The sequence below is a fragment of the Pectinophora gossypiella genome, chromosome 26, assembly GCF_024362695.1.
Source record: "Pectinophora gossypiella chromosome 26, ilPecGoss1.1, whole genome shotgun sequence".
NCBI lineage: Eukaryota > Metazoa > Arthropoda > Insecta > Lepidoptera > Gelechiidae > Pectinophora > Pectinophora gossypiella.
This window is the reverse complement of record NC_065429.1, coordinates 7,044,586-7,062,493: the sequence shown is the minus strand read 5'-3', so window position 1 is coordinate 7,062,493 and position 17,908 is coordinate 7,044,586. Positions and strand designations below refer to the sequence as shown.

Here is a 17,908-nt window from a genome sequence, read left to right as displayed (position 1 = left end):
TTGACGAAATGCCTAAAGCAATAAGTTTCTTTCCCCAGAAAACAAAAAACACAACAACAACAAAATTGACAAGCAAAACAACAAAGTCGACAAAGACGACAAAGTCAACGAAGACGTCTAAAACCACGAAACCGACGACTACGACAGTATCAACAAAAGCGAACAAGAAAACCACAACAGAGAAGAAAAAACAAAAGTCGACAACCAAGAAGAATTCAAAGAAGAAAACGGATGGGAAGAATGGCAGATCTGTCGATAGTACAGGTAATAGTTGAACTAGTATTCCTTAAAAAAACATTGTTGATACTATGAAGTGAAAAATATGTACTTCAGAAAAGACTATCAGCAGACATAAGCTCACGACTATATCCCAAAACTCGTCAGAGGAGGATCCATTGCAAGATGAACCATGTACCCACACCTCACCAAGCTTTCTGTTAGACCAACGTGAAAGGTGGTGAGCCAACTGTGTTAGTGAAAACTACACTGAATAACCTAATTCTTGCAGACACATCCTAATTTTTTTTTTTTTTTGTTTTCCGATTCCTCCTCGTACTCATATAACGCCTTTTCTCAACAATTCTAATTTGCTAAATATGCATCATCGTTTAAGTTTATATTTTGCTTGTCAACTGCACGATATTATTAAGTTTCAAGAACCTCAATACCTCTTTAAAAAACTCTTGTGGCGCAAATCTGCGAGGTCTTGCTCAATAGTGATGCATCTGCCGCGACATAGGACTGCCGCTTTTCGTGGAGGCTTCAGTTACCGATCTAATAAATGTTGGAACGATATTCCACCGCCCCTTCGGAAGCTTACTTCCAAAATTACTTTTAAGGTGAAATATAAGGAATATCTTCTTAATATTCAGAAAAACGTCGGTAACTGAACTTTATACTTATTTCATAATTATGTTATACACATCTACTTGTCATATATTGTTTATAAATCTCTCTCGTTATCTGTTTATCTGTGGCTTTTATTTTACACATCTGTTTATTTGTCGTATCTATTATGTATACTTTAACCCCTTGGCATACTATCTACCTTTGACTAATACTTTCATATTTTTCGTAATCCCTTAATTCATATATTTTCTTCATAATTATATTTGCTTATTTTCTTATTTATTGTAAGTAAATCCCGACACTTTTTGTTGGCACGATAGTTCAAAGTATTTATAAGCGTAACTTAGGTACTGGCAGAATATCAGTGTTGCTAAGAGTGGTATTTCTACTATTCTTCGCAACAACATGCTGAGTCAGTCCCTTTTCCCTGGCAGTGTATTTTTGATTTGTATACTTATCTTTATCTTTTCTACTATTGTACTGCACTGTTTTGGGAATAAAGTTATTCTATTCTATTCTATTCTAATTTAATTTTAAGTTATACATGTCATTTTCTTATCCACCGAAAAGGAGAGCTTAGGCATTCCTCTCCCAATTCCACCACTTACACCATATAGATATTGAGGGAGATGATTCAGCTGAATCATGAGCTCATGATTCTGAGTTAACATCAAGCGGAATTATCCGTCGCAATCGCAAAAGTATAGAACTGATTTATTGGAAAATTCCACTTGATATTAACTCAGAATCGTGATCTGAATCATTCCCCTCAGTATTTGGTACGGTATCACTAACAACCTCTACGTATATATAAAGGAGTGTAGAGTATTTTCCAAAATGCTCCAAAAATAACACTGATCATTTGCTTCAAGAGGCTTGTGACTCCACAACGGAGTTCTGCCTCTGTGACCTCCAAGCGACCTCCAACCACATCGTCGACGTTCGCAGGACCCTACCCCGGAGGGACTTCGAGCACTACGTCAGGAACATCACATGTTACAGGTCCGTCTTTGCGTTGTTTAATGAGCAGACCAGCTGGGTATGCATGGATGACCTCCGAATAGTAGTGGGCAGCATTACGGGTCACTGCCCACTCAACAAACATCTATTTAATATAGGGATAACGGACAGCCCACTTTGTAGAGGCTGTCTGGATGCAGAAGAAACTGCCCCCATGTAGTCCTGGAATGCACGGGAGTGTCAGCACAACGGGTAAAAATCCTCAAAGGAATGGGGTCGCTCCGCGAAGCCTGTGAAAGCCCCAGGGGGCTTCTGAGCTTCTGGAAGGAGTTAGGTTGTCTTACGTAGTCAACAACTACACGCATAATGGGCCATCTTAGAGTCTAAATGCGGAAAACAGAGCCCACTAACGTAACATAACATAACATGGGTGGGTATGCACGAGAACCGCGCGCGACGCGGATCATATCGTAGCTTCGATAACTGTACGGCGTCTATCTACGTGGATAGCATTCGCTGCGTTTATTTCGCAACAAACTCTTCAAAACCCCGATAGCGACCCCGCCAGCGTGGTCGGCGATTTCCCTCATTCAGCGCTTATCGCTATCGATCCACTAGGGTCGAATAATTCTTCCAAATATTTTCCTCTCAGACGTCCTTAAACTTTGTACCGGGTGAGAGCCTTCAGCGCTCCCCATTCGTTCGGTCAAGTAGTTAATGCCATTTGCGGCAAACCTACAATAAGTCACGTCAAAAAAAGCTGCGTTTATGATATAATTAGCGACGCGTGCGGCGTTGTTGCTATGCCTTGAGGGCTGGCGTAGATTAGACCAGAGAATATACATACTCAGGTAAATAGATAGACGGACATAGCTCACGTAACGACTACTTACTTACATCAGTAAGTAATGACCGGGACCAACGGCTTAACGTGCCTTCCGAAGCACGGATCATCTTACTTTCGGACAATCAGATGATCAGCCTGTAATGTCCTAACCAAACTAGAGACCACAAAGTAGTTTTTGCCCCACCGGGATCCAACCCAGGACCTCCGGCTCGTGAGCCCAACGCTCAACCACTGGACCACGGAGGTCGTTAGAATACAGTAGTTAAAAGTCTATTTCGTCTTGCCAGGTACAAAAAACCTCCAGATTATTTTTTTATAGAGCCTTGGAAGAAGGTTCGTAGACGCAACGACTTGAGAATCAGCGAGCAGGATAGCCAATCAATAAAAAGCATCAAATGGGATTGGATTCGAAACAAAAGATCATTGCTTTCAACTGACAACATAGATGATGATGAATTAGGAATTGTCGATGATGCATATGATGACACTGATTCAGCGAATGATTTTAAAGCAAAAGACGGTTTCAATGTTATCAAGCTGGTAGGGGACACAGGTGATGGTGATGGAGATGAGAGTTCTTTCGAAAGACTTTACAAAGGGGAGGATAATGTTTATAGAAAGAAAAAGAAGAAGAGGCGGAAAAGAACTGTAGAAGACATGAAGGAGCTCATCTTGGGGTTGAAGAATCTGCCACCGCTCAAGCCGGTTTTGGTAAATAGAACTTCATTTAATTTCATACTGCACAGACGAGCCCAGTCGGAAGACCGCTTGAACCTCACTGTCAGATCGCTGGTTCTAACCCGGCACGGGCCTAAACTTGTATCCCCGAAGAGGTAGACATCGGTGTATTTAGTTTTAGACCTAGGTACCTGTGAAAAACGGGATAATGCTAGAGAGATGATGATGACTACGTACAGCCCGCTCCCCACCAGCGGCTGAGCTAGGTTTACCTCACCCCTAAGGTCTTACTTTAGTCTTCAATCGTACGGGCGCCAGACGTCACACACACAGATGCGAGTGTATTATAACGTCAATGTGTAGTGTCTGTGTAAAACGGGTTTTTTTTTTAAAAAGTGACCGGGGTGTGATCTATTTACTGAAAAACTTAGGTCATCGGCCTCTGTGGTCCAGTGGTTGAGCTTTGGTCTCACGATCCGGAGGCCCCGGGTTCGAATCCCGGTTGGGGACATATCACAAAAATCACTCTGTGATCCCTAGTTTGGTTAGGACATTACAGGCTGATCACCTGATTGTCCGAAAGTAAGATGATCCGTGCTTCGGAAGGCACGTTAAGCCGTTGGCCCCGGTTACTACTTACTGGTGTAAGTAAGTAGTCGTTACATGAGCCATGTCAGGGGCCTTTGGCGGCTCAATAGTAACCCTGACACCAGGGTTGATGAAGCTGGTATTCCACTTCACAACCTGTGTGGGAAATAAGAAGACTGAAAAACTTTCCTTCCAGAACCAAGTGTTCGTGATGTTAGGTGACAGTGTGACTTTAGACTGCGTGCCACCATTATCGCACATACGCCAGCGCGCCGACCCAGAGGTCGAGTGGAGTACGGACCGGATTGGCATGATGAAGTATGACAACGTCGTGGTGAAGGGCTCCAGTGTGGTCCTCAGGAAGGTGGAGACGAGAAATGTTGGGAACTACACCTGCAGCCATGTGAGTTTATTATTTTTTCACATATACCTCGTTCTTCTTCTTCTATCGTGTGGGTTGTGAGGTGGAGCACCAACCTCATCAACCCTTGTGTCAGGGTTACTATCGAGCCGCCAAAGGCCCCTGACATGGCTCATGTAACGACTACTTACTTACATCAGTAAGTAGTAAACGGGACCAACGGCTTAACGTGCCTTCCGAAGCACGGATCTTACTTTTTGGACAATCAAGTGATCAGCCTGTAATGTCCTAACCAAACTAGGGATCAAAATTTTGTGATAAGTCCCCACCGGGATTCGAACCCGGGACCTCCTGATCGAGAGCCCAACGCTCAACCACTGGACCACGGAGGCCGTTACCTATAGACCTCGTTTTACAAACCTTGTCTGCCAACCATTGCCCAATGGCTCAAATTAGTTTCATAATGTTTTATCGATTCTGTTGGAGTTAAAGCTCATGTGAAGCTTACTTTATGTAAAAAAGCTTATTATAAGATTAATGATTACCTAAATAAAAATGCCTGTGTACCTCTACTTATTAAATAATAAGTACCCTCATTGGTTTAAAAGATGTGTTGCTGTTGCAGTTTCTTGTCATTTCTTCTCCTCAGCCATAACACCTTGCGAAATGACGTAAATTTAAAAATGTTACATTGTCCTTCAACAAGTTTATCCATGATGACGAATTACACGTTGAATAAATGATTCTGATTTTTGATTTACTTACAATAAATGCATTTGATTTGATTTTTGTGTATTCAGGAGCGGTATATCTACCGAGTGGTCCAGCTGACGGTGTTGGCGCTGCCCCAGTTCAGAGTTGTCTTCATTCCTATGTACAGCTCCGAAAGTGGCTGCACTTATGACGTGAGTTGTCAGTTGTCACTATAAAGCGACGGTATTGCGATTCCCATTCTTCTTCTTCTATCGTGTGGGTTGTGAGTTGAATTACCAACCTCAACCCTGGTGTCAGGGTTACTATTGAGCCGCCAAAGGCCCCTGACATGACTCATATAACGACTACGTACTTACATCAGTAAGCAGTAACCGGGACCAACGGCTTGACGTGCCTTCCGAAGCACGGATCGTCTTACTTTCCAAATGTCCTAACCAAACTAGGGACCACAAAGTAATTTTTGTGATATGTCCCCACCGGGAATCGAACCCAGGACCTCCGGATCGTGAGCCCAACGCTCAGCCACTGGACAACAGAGGCCGTGATTCCCATTGAAATTTCTGGAGAAACTCGTTCTAGCCAGATTGGGGTAAATGTGCCCAACAGGCTGCAGGCCTGTTTTACATTTTTGTACCGGGTGAGAGCCCTCAGCGCTTCTATCCAGCCACACTTGGCTGCTTTGGTGGGTTGATACCATTTGCAGGGGAAAATAATTTCGGCGTCTAGATTTTGCGTGGAACATTATACAGGGTGTTAGTGGCATCGTAATGAATACTAAGAGGCTTCCCCTCAAGCAACCGGAGGGGGTATGGAGCATCCACTACGCTCAACTGCGGGTTGGTGGAGGTCTTTTACGGCTAATGGCCGAGACCAACAGCTTAACGTGCCCTCGGAAGCACGGAACCGTCTTATTAAATAATTTATATAACATAACATAGAGAGCCTACATACTGTTGACGACAGGTCGACATGGCAATCGGGGCATGAGGTGAGCCGCGGAGGCGGGGTCGCCCCGCACACCCGCACAGTGCCCGCGGCGTCTTAGTCTCAGTGTCGCACGGGTCCGTATCGACCGCGTTTATCGATTATAATCTCGCTCACATAATTTATTACTATTGTGTTTTAAAAATGGCTACGGTTGCATCTTCGTCGCGTGTTCAAGCAAAAAAACCAATAATTCACTCTCAAGCTCGAGAACTAGCTAGAAAATTGTTAGAAAATTGTGACATTGAACGGAAAAATAATTGTTACAAATTTTCTGTCAATCGGACGTTAGATGATTCAGATGAATAAATATTAACTTAAATGAAAAATCGTGGTATTATTTTATTCACATTTTGTTACATACTTACATAATGGTGCTAATTCCTGTAAATACCATCTAATTTTATTTTAAGTTATATCTGTCCTTTTCTTATCCGCCGAAAAGGAAAGGGACGGGTAATCGACAAGCATAAAATTTATGGAACACACGTCAATTTTAAGCACAAATCTAAACCAACCGTCTAAAAATTTTACGTCAGTCAATAACCCGACACATTAATTTACTCATTCTTCCTAAAATTAAGAGCTGTGAATCATCCGTCCCTTTCCTTTTCGACGGATACGAAAATGACGGATATAACCTAAAATAAAATTAGGCGGTGTCTGCAGGAATCTGGGCCAATAAAGATATATCGATATTGAAAACGTCACGTCACTAGAGAATTGCCATGTCGACCTGTCGTCTACTATACATCCCACTGCTGGGCACAAAAAATATAATAAGTACAGGCCGGTACAGGGTGTTAGTGACATCGTAACGAATACTAAGAGGGATGATTCAGACCATGATTCTGAGTTGATATCAAGTGGAATTTTCCGTTGCAAAATTCATGTATTTTTTTTATATTTTCGGTACTTACCATACTTTTGCGACGAAAAATTCCACTTGATATCAACTTAGAAAGGATATAGGGTCAAGTCACAGGGACTGTAACCTGGAACCTGACAGAGGGCAGCAGTAACTGTCAGTACTATTGTATACTTTGGCGATGCCATAGTAACGGAAACTTTGAGGGATGATTCAGGCCATGTTTCTGAGATGTCAAGTAGATTTCTTTTGTTTGAAAGGTAACTTTAATCACTTCCATCCCAAGTAGCATTCGGGGTTCTATATAAGATGTCTAGTCGTTCACATGTACTCTACAAGCTGTGTATGTCAGCTGTATATGAGCTGTATAGCTTGCTATAATGCTTTTATTGAACCAGTTTGGGCACAAATTAGACAGCCTTAAGTTCACTATGGCTGTACATTAGAAGTAAAATAGCATTATAATAGCAGTTTAAGTAGTAACATCGGACTTAAGGCTGACTTACGGCACTATATGGAACGCAGTGTGAACCATACAACGTACATGAGTGTAATAAAGAGTAATAAGTGGCTAAATACACAGCCTTCACAGTTAAAATCGGACAAAAGTACTCCAGTAAGCTACCTTAAATTCACTTGTGTCCTAAATTATTTCCACATTTTAATATATTAGTTTGACAATTGTATGGAGTGCACGGATTCGGGGCAAACTAACTCCGGCGGATTATTATTATAATATAATGTCTTATAAATATACTATATCATGTTAATGCCATGGGAATGCAACTTTATCGTGAAATGTATACATATTGACAACTAAAAATTTCACGCGCCTCTGTAAAAACGCTTTATTCATTTTGAAATATTTAAAACTGGCTGAGAGGAAAATTTACATTTTCAGTTTTTGATATTTTATTGGCATTATAATTATACTACGGTAATTAATTTTAACATGAAACCAAAACTCATTCGCTCTATCTGCGTATTTTGTGATAAATCTGCATTAATCTTGTAGATTTATTTGGTAAATATTTTAGGTTACGTAGAACAAAATGGTGGAAATGAAAAACGGCTATGTGAACTGTTATAACTCCTATTTCATGCGGTGAGCGTATATTAGGTTCACATGTGTTCTGTTAGAATGCTGTTATCTATATGAAGTCCCACATTTGTACCACTGCAGCGCCAATGTCAATTAATTTATTCTAATGTGAACTTATGTACAGCTTTAAGATGTAGTTCAGGACAATTGTGTATATTTAATTCTTTCTTCAAATACTGAAATTTTAGAGATCCGCAATAAAAAATATTAATGGCCGTTAAATGCCCAGTTACTAATAGTCACCTAAAGTACAAATTTTGTAACAAAGTAACAAAAATCACATTTTCGTGTGAGACACACAGTTGGCGTCAGAGTTTACATTACAAAAACACTACTCTGTTCAAGGAGGTATTTAAAATAATGTAAACAAACTAGATAAACAGGGACAACATTATGCCCTGCGACAGAAAAGGACAGAAAATAATTTGTTTGCAATCACCACACTCTGATATCTGTATATTTTGAAGGGAACTTTCAGGTTCAGGCATACTATTTTCCTCTGCATCATGTACGGAACCACCAACAACGGTTGAAGTCGCACTTGTTGAAGCCTTATCTTTGCAATGGCGCTTGGGAAAAAGTGTAATAGAATATCACATTCACATTCATGTTCAGCTTACAGCAAATAAGAGTAATACTTGTGGACAAATAAACTGCTATTGATGTTAATGGACAACACATATAGTCCTTCTAACAGCCTACAGTCTACATGTGAATCATTTAAACACTTCTGTACAGATAGTAAAAAAACCCAGGTAGCACAAAATTGCTGCATAAGCGCTGAACAAGTGCTGGTTAAGAATATCAATGCTGTATGACGGTATTTAAATTGGCTGTATTAAAGCTGAAAAAGCGCTTTTTCAGCCAAAAAGGGCCCCAAATTAACCAGCCTTTGGTATTACAATGGCTGAAAATAGGCTGTGGTTTACGTTAATAAAGGCTTAATTAAAGCTGCAATAAACACTTTCGAAACGTTTCATTCTGTTTAAGATTACCATATCCAGCGCTTGCGCAGCTTTTGACGTACCCGGTATCCAATTGAAACGTTTTTTTCAGCTTTCCATATAAAAATATTTAATCTTTTAAATTTTTAACGACAGAAAAATAAGTTTCTATTCAACAGCGACAGGGCACCCATTTTGAATTAAAATATTGCTGCTTCGAGTTACGGTAACTTGAACCAGTGATTATTATAATAAGTTCAGATTGCGAGTGCAACTTTATCGTGTAGTATATACTAATTTATAACTAATAATTGATGCGCCCTTAGAATTATTTAATTATATTGAAAGAAATGTGTAGATAAGTTTCGAGTGAAAAAGCTTTTGGTAAAATTTTACTTGAAATCATATATTATACCCTTTTATGAACGTACTTTAACTTGAAACATAGTTATTATGTGAAATAAATGTGTAGTTTTGAAGAATTTAGGATTTAAAATTTGATACAAACTGTATTTTTGAGGTTAGTTATGGCGTCCATAAGGTTTCAGCTTAAGTCGTTGAAAAAATATCTTGTGATTCTATTTGCTGAAAAGAATACCAATAATCAGCCACAGGCTGCTTATGTTCTGCATAAGATACTTTCAATTACACTTTTAGTTTTTACAAGGTTTTGGGGTACGCAGTTCTAATGACTAATGAGGTATATCGTATTTCAGCAACTACTTTATGCAGCATATTAGGGCTCCTTTGGCAAATAATAAAAACCGTTAAACCGGTATTATCTATCTATATATATTATACAATCCTTTGTCCTGAATGGCGGATCACAGCCCAAACCGGAGTCATCAAGAGCAACAAGTTCCATAAGGGTTTGCCGGGATGGGATAATCTTTATAAAAGTACGCATAAATGACACTACGTTTCTATAAGAATTATAAGCCACTTGTAAAATTACACAAAACAGCTTTGCAATCCAAGCTGTTAAAATATACGACTCGATACACTTTTACAGCTTCAGGAGTAATTAAATTATACTTTGACGTATTTTAAGCAGCTGCAGGCTGTTTAAAGTATTTATTTTACAGCTTTAACCCGAAGTCTGTTTATTGGTTTCAAAATAGACCACAAGAAGTGTAAAAGCTTGATAAAAGATGCCTTCACCAGCTTTAAGCGTTAGAACACCACTGGGCCGTACCGTTAACCAGCTGCCGTTATAAAAGAATATTTTTCAGCCATTCAACAGCAAAAAACGTTATAAGACACTAACTATGAACTCGTATGCAGTCCACAGCTTAATTACGTATTTTAGATGTACCTTTTACCAACCATTGATTAACTAACTTATTTCAAAGTTTCATAACAGCCTATGGAAGCTAAAAAAACCATTAAACATCTTATATAACACTTTTACACTTAAATAAGAGGCAGGTTGGACATTTAATCAGCCAGTGTGCTACCTGGGAAGGTTATTTTAAGTATCACAAACAAGTCCTAATACAGCTACTGGCTGTATAACAGTCTAAAACAAGTAAACATAACAGCCTTTGGCTTTATAAATGACCACAAGTGTTATATTAAAATGCTAGCTCTATAACATCGAACAAGTAGGCCGTTAAACAGCGGTTGCCGTATCTCTACCTTCCTATAATGCTCTTAGTCAGAAAGCTGACTAAAGGATAGTTGTTAGAGTATTATAACGCCCATAATCGTATAAAAGTATTACTCTACACTCCTATACGTCCCTTAGACAGGGATAGGTGTAATTAATTGCAATAATGCAGCTAATACATCACGAGTGAACTGTAGTAATGCTTTAAGTTCACCTTGGAACTAAATGTGTACTCTTAAATGGAACAAAATGCTACTTGGGATGATGGTCATTTGCAGGATCTAAGAGCGTTGCAGCAGTTGGGTCAAGTGATGTCCGAGGAGGGTTGGGTGTGTGGTCACGATACTGCGAGGATTGACGAGCCCATCTGTTTGGAGGATAAGGTGGGCAGTGTTTATAATCTCAATCCTTGCGATAATATTTGTCTATGTAAGTACTCTAATTTTATTAAAATAATTGACACCAGGGTTGATGAGGTTAGTAATTCGCCTCAAAACCCACACGATAGAAGAAGAAGATTAAAATAATTTGGTATATATTGTTTATTGTTGGGCAGCGCAGGACCGATCGTCGTGGAGTTCCTTGGGGGAGGCCTATGCCCAGCAGTGGGCGTCATACGGCTGATGATGATGATGATAATATTGTTTTACGTTTACACGGTTATTATCATAATTAAAGCACATAATAATGGATGACATTCCGTGATCATGGCACTTGCAACAGTATCGAAATATCGGCAGTCTCATATCCCCATTTAAACGCGGAAGAACCCGTTATTATGTGCTTTAATTATTGGTATATATTATAATGTATATAAACCATTAACACATGTTTATGGAACACGATGTTCGTGCGTCACCCAACAGGGTCCACATAATATCAGCGTCGTGGTTCACGCCGCGACATGTGCTGAGTGAGGCCCTTTTATCTCAGGACTTCCACCACCACCTTATGATCATTTCGACTAACATCCTTCTTGCTTTTTTGTAATTGTTTTAGTGGAAATTTGATATGAAGTTGTTGTCTTTTTTTTGTGTGTGGCGCTCTTTTATAATAAACTATTTCTATTGTATTCTAGTAACCTCTGGATCACACCACGGATACTTCATACAAAACACCTCGTTTTACACAGACACTACACATTGGTGGTAATCCCTGTAGTCAGCATCTAATTGATTTTAAGTTGTACCTGTCATTTTCTTATCCGCCGATAAGGAAAGGGACGGATAATCGACAAGCATAAAATTTAGGAACACACGTCAATTTTAAACACAAATCTAAAACAACCGTCTAAAAATTTTACATCGGCCAATAACCCGACCAGTGGCGGATTTACCAGTAGGCTGAGTAGGCTGAAGCCTAGGGCGGCAGATTTTAGGGGGCGGCAAATTTGGCCCAAATTTTTTTTTGTCTTACAGAAGTAAAATAATAGATATTATACCTATACACAAAGAAACAAGTGACAAGAGTCATAACATTTTAGTAATGCACAGTATACTGAACATTCTTACGTCTGTACGGGCTTCAACCGAACATATTTTGCTAACTTTGCGCCGTGTTTTTGGTAGCGCTGTGCACTCGACTTATTAGTATCGAATTTCAGAGGTCAGTAGAGGCGGCAAATTTGTAAATCCGCCACTGAACCCGACAGAGTTAAGTAGACAGCACGTTAAACGGATTGCATACCAGCGAGATGCCTGTTTTATTTGCACGGGTTATTCGTTCATTTTAAAATTAACATGTTGACAATCATCCGTCCCTTTCCTTTTCGACGGATAAGAAAATGACAGATATAACTTAAAATAAAATAAGGAGGTGTCTGCAGGAATTGGACGCATTATTTAGAGCCATTGTTCGTGTAACGTTGTCCATAGACAACGTATATATACAGGGTGTTAGTGACATTGTAACGAAAACTTTGAGGGGTGGTTCAGGCCATGATTCTGAGTTGATATCAAGTAGAAATTTCCGTCGCAAAAGTATGGATTGGAAAATAATTAAAAAGAAAAGAAAAATTTTCATGAAGTTTTTGATACGAAATTCCACTTGATATCAACTCAGAATCATGGTCTGAACCATCCCCCTCAGTATTCGTTACGGTGTCACTAACACCCAGTATAGCGGTCATAGCCTATGCTGGGTTTATCTTCAGGATGACGCAAGTATCCACCTGCGTGCCACCGCCATACTGACCGTCTGCCCACCCCCCGAGGTGCGCTGTAGCGCGCAGTGTCGCCGAGATCTTCAATGTGCTCTTGCGCTGCTCTGCGCTTCTAATGCTCCCGCATTGTCTTCTGTTAAAGGTGAGTTGGAACATAGATATCACGTGGTTTCCAGGAATTGTCACCGGTTAATGGCATTAGGAGGAGGTTGAGGAGCCCGGTGGCGCAGCGGTAAACGCGCTCGGTCTGCGATCGTTGAAGTTAAGCAACTTTCGCAAAGGCCGGTCATGGGATGGGTGACCACAAAAAAAAAAGTTTTCATCTCGAGCTCCTCCGTGCTTCAGCGCGTTAAGCCGTTGGTCCCGGCTGCATTAGCAGTCGTTAATAACCATCAATCCGCACTGGGCCCGCGTGGTGGTTTAAGGCCCGATCTCCCTATCCATCCATAGGGAAGGCCCGTGCCCCAGCAGTGGGGACGTTAATGGGCTGATGATGAATGGCAATAGGTAGGGAATGGCGTTCGGCATATCTTGCAGGAAACAGATAAATTAACTGCTATTTACCATTTGTAGACACTTATACAGGGTAGAGGGGAACAGTCACGAGCAATATAATGTACCCACTTTAGGACTCTGTCGCACTAACATTTATTTATTTACCAAAACTTAAAACTATCATTACAGGACCATCCTAATCCGATAGTACAGCACTTATATATACAGGTTGTGAGAAGCTACAGTAGTTTTAGGCGGATGAGACGTTCGTTATGTAAAAATTGACGATTCAAAGTGTAACTATGTTACCTACTGAATAAAGATATTTTTGAATTTTTGAATATTTTTGAATCTTATATCTACTTATGACAAATAACACAATACATACAAGGTAGCTTTTGACATATTTGACAATTACTTACCGAGACTTACAGTTCAATTTGTCAAAAAAGTTAATGTGACGTGGTACCAAAGTGTATACATATTAATGCTCGTGACCGTACAGGTGTGATGCTATGCTATGTTGTTCCAGTGCTGCTGTCCAGAAACGGTCTGAACATGACCCTGACTCCCTCGATGAAGGCAGACAGGAAGATGATTGTAACTCATACACTCCGGAAGAAAGGTAACCTTGGACATAAAATAATATGTAAACAGCCTATATACTTCCCACTGTTGGACAAAGGCTTCCCCTCAAGCAACCGGAGGGGGTATGGAGCATCCACTACGCTCAACTGCGGGTTGGTGGAGGCGTTTTACGGCCGAGACCAACAGCTTAACGTGCCCTCGGAAGCACGGAATCGTCTTACTAAATAATTTATATAACATAAAGAGCCTACATACGTCCCACTGCTGGGCACAAAAAAATATAAGTACAGGCCGGTACAGGGTGTTAGTGACATCGTAACGAATACTGAGGGGGATGATTCAGAGCATGATTCTGAGTTGATATCAAGTGGAATTTTCCGTTGCAAAATTCATGATTGTTTCGTGTTTTTTTTAATATTTTCGGTACCATACTTTTGCGACGGAAAATTCCACTTGATATCAACTCAGAATGGGAAAAGGGTCAAGTCACAGAGACTGTAACCTGGAACCTGACAGAGGGCAGCAGTAACTGTCATTACTATTCAGAGGTGGAGGACAGGAGTCCTAGTATGGCTTTGTAATAGACTATTCTGGGCGCCATCCCACTCGCGTCAGACAGAGTACTGCGGGGCGGAAGGCAAGAGGGAAACCACTGCCCTATTTTTATCCTAAAAAAGTAGCATTAATGCTACACCGACAAGAGCGTGGCTCTTAAATTGATGATGATGATCAACTCAGAATCATGGTCTGAATCATCCCTCGAAGTTTTCGTTACGATGTCACTAACACCCTGGATTATTTCCAGACCTACAGGGCCACACGGAGTATCACCGCCTCGCAGCCAGCATGGCCCCAGGAAACCTGGACATTGTGCTCTCCTGCCCTGCAGGATACTATCTCATGCCGAAGGACAAGATTTGTGGTGAGTATTCCGGTCAACTCAATTGGAAGACCGCTCGACTCCCACTGTGAGGAAAATACTAAATGCCTCCGTGGTCCAGTGGTTGAGCATTGGGCTCACGATCCGGAGGCCCCTGGTTCGAATCCCGGTGGGGACATATCACAAAAATCACTCTGTGATCCCTAGTTTGGTTAGGACATTACAGGCTGATCACCTGATTGTCCGAAAGTACATGATCCGTGCTTCGGAAGGCACGTTCAGCCGTTAGTCCCGGTTAGTACTTACTGATGTAAGATAGTAGCTACATATTGATGTAAGTCAGTAATCGTTACATGAGCCATGTCAGGGGCCTTTGGCGGCTCAATAATAACCCTGACACCAGGGTTGATGAGGTTGGTAATTAACCTCACAACCACACGATAAGAAGAAGACTAATACAGTTCACCACCTACATAACAGAAAGCTCAGTAAGATGTGGGTACTTAGTTCATCTCTGACTACCCCAATTGGGATATAGTCGTGAGTTTATGTTTAGTTTTTTTATCCACAGCGGCGTGCCCCTGTGACACGTTCGCGGGCGCCGGCGACAACGCGTGCTACCCGTGCCCGGCCGGCATGAGCGCGGAGCCGGGGGCGGAGCGCTGTCGGCTGTCGCTGCGCCGCATGCGCAGGTACGATGTACGTACACAGGTTACGGTCACGCTATAGTCTGGTAACAGTCAGGTTACAGTTACGTTAGTCGGGTTATAGTCATGTTACAGTTAGGTTATAGTCAGATTGTAGTTAGAGTGGGTAACGAGGGTAGTAAGTACACTACACGTTTTAATCACTGAGTTAGTGGGCAGTTTACCGTCCATTAGGTATGCTTTATTGTAAGGAACTTGTCAAGTTGCTGTCATATTGTCAAATTACAGTTAGAAGTATTACGAAAAGTCCCGTGTTTTATCTTAGGAAATAGTGAGGGTAAATGAAGCTACACATGGTTACAGTTATATTACAGTCCTATTATTCGTAAACATATTTTGTCCGGTCAAGTAGTAGATACTATCTGAGAAAAGTTAGAATAAGTCTCCCTAACAGGTGAAAAACAAAATTTACAAAGTTAATATTACCCATTCCTTGTTTAGTGGTGGTTCTACCCGCCCTGTGGGTACGCGGTGGCTGGTGGTGGGCTGGTGCTGGCTAGCGTGGTGTGCGCAATATGTGCGTTGTTGGCGCACGTGACGTCACGCTCGACGCGCGCGCCCGCGGCCGCCACGTCAGTCGCACGCGTCGAGAGCCGCTGGACTTGGAGCAAGAAGACTGGTTGGCTGATTTATTAAAACATAACATAAAATAAACAGCCTATATACGTCCCACAGCTGGGCACAGGCCTCCCCTCAATCAACCTAATTTATTATTTATTTTCATTCTTCATTAGACATTATTTTCAGGGTTTGTTCCTCATGCCTTTTGAGTAACGCCACTTTAAACGTTTTTTTGAACTCTTTTTACTGAAACATGACAATGACATGACTATAACTGTAACCTAACTGTAACTTAACCATGAGCTGACTGTAACGTGTCTGTGACCTGACTGTAACCCTGTACCATCTGTAGGCATCATAATTTGCGCGGGTTTTCTTGGCAAGGCATATTGTAGGCTTTATTGAAGTTTATAAATTCTCTGCATCAGCTGCGAAGAAATGCAGCAGCACATCAGCAGCCGGTGCGCGTGGTAAACCGCTGTCACCATCAGCTGTCATCCTCGCCAGGTTCTTCAAGGGATCGCCGGCGTCCTCATCCAGGGTCACTGGTAAGGTCCATGAGTGAATTTGTTCACGATTTGTTGAGTATTGATTGCCAGCTCGATGTGACGAAATAACAAATTATATTGCTTTGGTGTACGCTCCATGCACCCTCCGGTTGATTGAGGGGAGGTCTGTGCGCAGCACCGGGACGTATATAGGCTGTTTATATTATCTAATCATAGTTCTGTCTTCATAAGATTTTTAAAGAACTTTTATAACATAAGCTCACGACTATATCTAAATTAGTGTAGTCTAAGGTACATCCATCCAAGAGTTCAAGTACACACACCTCACCGAGCTTTGTTAATTAGACAAAGTACAATTTAAATTGCTCGAAGTCCCTAACATTTTCATCGTAAAACCCGTGATAATTTTTTTATCATAGATTATTCTACATAAGGCCTTCTTAATAACTTAACCTACTTACTAATTAAGAGCCACGCTCTTGTGGATGTAACATTCTCCATGCTACTTTTTTAGGGAATAATACCCCTTTTGCAGTACTCTGCCTAATGTGAGTGGGATGGCGCCCAGAGTAGTCTATTTCAAAGCCGTTCCAAAACTCCTGTCCTCCGCCTAACCTAACTACTTTTCATTGCTCTTGGTAGATTCCCAAGAAACCAAGTTTGAGCAATGGAAAGAGAAGAATATACCACCGCCGCTGCCACCTATAGACTTTGATGTCACGTGAGAACAGAAGAAAGAACTCTAGAAGCAATAGGAAATGTTTCAGAAGTGTGCAAGTACGAATATAAAGTAGGTTATATAATTTCAGAATAGAAAATATTTATCCCCACGTTTAAAAACTAGCGTTAGATATGTTATGTATTAGGTAATCTTATATACACTTTAACTACAGATTTAATAATTCTGAAAAAAAAAGTGTTTTTTGAGGCTAATACACACACACAAATCGACATTTTCGGCATACAATGCTGAATCTCTCGGCAAAATTTCACTTCGATACCTTCGGCCGATTTCTAACCTTGCACACCAAGTTTTCAGCAAAAAATGATATTAATTCGAGCTTTTCTTGTGTTATTATGTGTCTGATTCTGCATTAAACTAATTTACGGGTGTTTAACGTATCGGCTAAAATATACTTGTACGGTTATGCTGACAACTGGCAAGTTGGGTGTGTGTTGTCTTTAGAAAACATGGAAATTGAAAAGTGCTATATCTATGCATATGACTTTGCTTATGGTTACGTTTTGTATTTAAGTGTATGCGTATACTTTTAGATGTAGTATTGTGTAAGAAGGCACTGTATAGTATTTTCTAAGAGTGATTTTGTTCATATGTAATTTAACACTAGTACTTCCTGTTTGGCCTAAGTTCTTAAGTACAGTGATATTGTTTCAAGCAGTGGTTTTATTTTAAAACACGCGCATTACGAGTAAATGTATTCAAGTTAAATAACTACAATGTAAAGTGACCGTATCGACTTTATAAAAGTCATCTGCTAACTG

The 17,908-nt window shown here is 40.7% G+C and overlaps 1 protein-coding gene across 1 annotated transcript; it reads left to right on the top strand.

The window, feature by feature from the left end:
• The first annotated feature begins 83 nt into the window (after window positions 1-83).
• LOC126378316 (uncharacterized) lies at window positions 84-16,461 on the top strand. Its single transcript, XM_050026509.1, has 12 exons — window positions 84-264; window positions 1,724-1,851; window positions 2,944-3,367; window positions 4,119-4,325; window positions 5,084-5,188; window positions 10,783-10,887; window positions 12,657-12,807; window positions 13,693-13,785; window positions 14,554-14,670; window positions 15,200-15,327; window positions 15,777-15,954; window positions 16,325-16,461. Exons 1-12 carry the CDS (start codon window positions 232-234, stop codon window positions 16,459-16,461), a joined length of 1,806 nt encoding a protein of 601 aa, XP_049882466.1. The 5' UTR covers window positions 84-231.
• The last annotated feature ends 1,447 nt before the right edge of the window (window positions 16,462-17,908 follow it).

Bases quoted from the DNA above. Each gene is read 5' to 3' on its own strand.
- LOC126378316 (XM_050026509.1), top strand. From the start codon at position 232: ATGGGAAGAATGGCAGATCTGTCGATAGTACAG. The intron at 4,326-5,083 runs GTGAGTTTATTA...TTGTGTATTCAG, and splicing joins GGAACTACACCTGCAGCCAT to GAGCGGTATATCTACCGAGT. The intron at 12,808-13,692 runs GTGAGTTGGAAC...ATGTTGTTCCAG, and splicing joins CGCATTGTCTTCTGTTAAAG to TGCTGCTGTCCAGAAACGGT.